At 41.2% G+C, this 3,155-nt stretch overlaps 1 gene segment (V, D, J or C); it reads left to right on the top strand.

Moving 5' to 3' along the window:
* The first annotated feature begins 2,107 nt into the window (after window positions 1–2,107).
* Window positions 2,108–2,682, top strand: LOC114686754. The segment is given in 2 exon segments: window positions 2,108–2,209; window positions 2,312–2,682. Coding segments are annotated over 2 exon segments (444 nt in total).
* Window positions 2,683–3,155: the final 473 nt, after the last annotated feature.

Here is a 3,155-nt window from a genome sequence, read left to right as displayed (position 1 = left end):
TACCTGAGTTCTATACACATCAATATCCCCACTAAAATTCCCCTTATATCCATCCCTTACTTTCTCTCAGATTCATGATTGCTTCATCTTTAATTAATATTTTACATGTGTATGTTTCTGTGTGTATTTAATCTATTGATTCCACTTGATGTTATATATATGTACTTGTGTTTAGAGCTGATGATTGGGATAAAATAACCTATAAGGGAACTTGTACCTGAAGAAAACTGATTCTCCCTATCTCAGCAGCCATTGATTACCTATAGCTCTTCATTTAGGGGGAAAGGCCTGAGAGGATTCCCCCTATACTATGAATGTCTAATTTATATATCAATATTGTCTAGAGTTCATGGTGCTACATCATTGCTCTGTCTAGAAGATACCACCTCATAGTGGCATCATTGTCCTCTAGATCTTATAATTTTTCTTCCCCCTCTTCCAGGGTTTTCCCTGAGCCTTAGAGGTAGGATTAACATTCAAGATGTATGAAGTGTAGCTGGGCATCCCCAGGGTCATTTGTTCTTTGCATGTTTACCTGATATGGATCTATGTAACAGTCTCCATTTGAAATAAAATTAAAAAGCTTCTTTGATGAGGGAAAATAGAGTTATAAAATATATTTGTGTCTTGCAGGCTGGTCCCTACTGTAGGTCCAAGTAGCTGGGTTTGTGTTTACCTTTCTCCTTTGGTATCATGCAGTGTATCTTTTGTTGGAATAACCAATGAAAATATAATTTTATTTCAGGCTGACTGAATAAGATTGAACACCTTCCAAGCATGCAGGGAATCAAGACCCTGAGGTTAGTTGGACCAGGGAGAAACCAAATACTACTATTTATCCTATAAAGGGAGCATGGGGATGAAAGATTCTGTAATGCCAGGCAGTCTGGCAGCACTTGGCAGCACTTAGCAAGAACCTTGAGGAGCGGGAGGCCTATGGAATAAGTAAGATCCATGTTTACTCAGCAGTTCAGAGAAGCAAGACCATGGTGAAGAATGCCTAAGATGTGGGAAGGAGCAAAGAGAACATGATGGGAAGGGGAGGGATGTCACAGGAAGAGAGTAGGTTGTGGGAAAGGAAGTAGCTGGACTACATGGTAGAATAGAAAAGGCAGGTCTCTAAAGGGTCAGGTAGGTCTTCTCTGAGAGAACGAGCAGACCTAGGTGGTGATGAGGGAAAGGCAAGTCCCTGAGGATCTGTGGGACAGAAGGCAGGGAATGGAAATAGACCTATCTGGCGCCTGATGGAAGTCACTGAGGAGGTGGGAGTACCTTTGGGTTGGGGAGGAGCAGACCTGCATGGTGCATGAGGGAGGTCAGGGCTGGAGGAGCTACGTGGTACACACAGGTCTTCAAGATGTTTTTATTACTGATCAAAGAATAATCTCAGTATTTATACTTAATTGATAGTTCTTTTACTTTTTGTGAATCAATTTTTGAGCTTTTTCCATGCTATCCTGTACCAATGAGCTATGGCCTCAGCCACATTTTGTTAATTTAACTTAATATATGCATTCATTATACACTTAAGCTTATACAACATTTATTAAATCATCAGATTTCAGTTTATCTTGTCCAAATTTCATAAGAAATTATTTGATAATTTCTATGACAACCAAAGAGTTTATATGTACAAAACATAGTAAAGTAAGGCTATAAGTTTATATTATTATTATTTATAATTTTATGCTAAGTAATGAAGTAATATTTCTTCACTCTCCTTCCTTCCTTCCTTCCTTCCTTTCTCCCTTCCTTGCTTCCTTTTTGTCTTCTTTTCCTTTTTCATACATAGTTTGTGTAGCCCAATCAGAACTCAAACCTATGAAACTCCTGCTCCCTTCTCTTGCCTACTATGTGGTGATGGGGATGAAACATGAACATTTCAGGCATGCAAACTAGTACTCTCAACTGAGCTATGTCCCATTAGTGATAGTGATAAGGACAATAAGTGATTCTTTGATGCTATAAATGATCTTTGGCCCTTATTGTATCTCCTCTAAGGCTCCTACCCCTGAGGTCATGATATATCGGAAAGATATGCAAATAATATTCCCCTCTGCTCATGAAAACCAGCCCTGACCCTACAGCTCTGACAGAGGCACCCAGGTCTAGACTCATAGGTCCTCCCATTCTGTGATGATTACTGAGCGCAGAATATCTAGCATGGAGTTGAGACTGAGCTGGGTCTTCCTTGTTGTTCTTTTCAAAGGTAATTTATAGATAAAGAAAGATACTCAGTGTGTGAGTGGACATGAGTGTGAGGGACAGTGGACATTTGTGAGAGTTAACTGACAGGATTTTCTCTTTGCAGGTGTCCAGTGTGAGGTGCAGCTGGTGGAGTCTGGGGGAGGCCAGGTGCAGCCTGGAAAGTCCCTGAAACTCTCCTGTGCAGCCTCTGGATTCACATTCAGTAACTACTGGATGAACTGGGTTCGCCAGGTTCCAGAGAAGGGGCTGGAGTGGGTTGCTCTAATTATGGACAAAGTTAATAATTACGAAGCATGCTATGTGGAGTCTGTGAAAGACAGATTCACCATCTCAAGTGATGATTCCAAAAGCAGCATCTACCTGCAAATGAACAGCTTAAGAGCTGAAGACACCGCCATTTATTACTGTACTGCAGACACAGTGAGAGATCTTCAGTGTAAACCCAGACACAAACCTCCTTGCAGGAGCGCTTAGAACCAGCAGGGGGGTGCAGAGCATGTTGGTGCAAAAGGATTTTGTAGAAAAGGCTGCAGATATTATTGAGTGCTGGTTTCTTAGTTCTCATCTTTCACTGTATCTAATGATTTCTCAGAATGCTCTCTACATATATGATCTGGGACATCTGGTAAAATAGGTTCCGTTTTGCCACAATATAAAATATATACACCACTGTCTAACGTAAAGTAAGTGCAGAAAATCACCGCTGAATGCAGAAATGACTCCGCTAAATTCACGAGGATCAAATGCTTAGGAAGGTCCATGTGATGGTGAGGTCTCTCCCTCGTGAGATTCAGGTCAAAGCCTCAGTGGTATTCTGATTAGGACAGTGTTTTGAATTAGAGTAACCACGGGGGAGGTGAGGCTACACTCAGTGACCCATACACCCTGATAGGTCTCCAATCTTTCTGCTTTCCCTAAGAACTACACACATCATGCTCAGATCTGAC

The sequence above is a fragment of the Peromyscus leucopus genome, chromosome 14 (assembly GCF_004664715.2).
Source record: "Peromyscus leucopus breed LL Stock chromosome 14, UCI_PerLeu_2.1, whole genome shotgun sequence".
Lineage (NCBI taxonomy): Eukaryota > Metazoa > Chordata > Mammalia > Rodentia > Cricetidae > Peromyscus > Peromyscus leucopus.
Note: the sequence above shows the minus strand (reverse complement) of the source record. Positions and strands in the feature narration are given on the sequence as shown.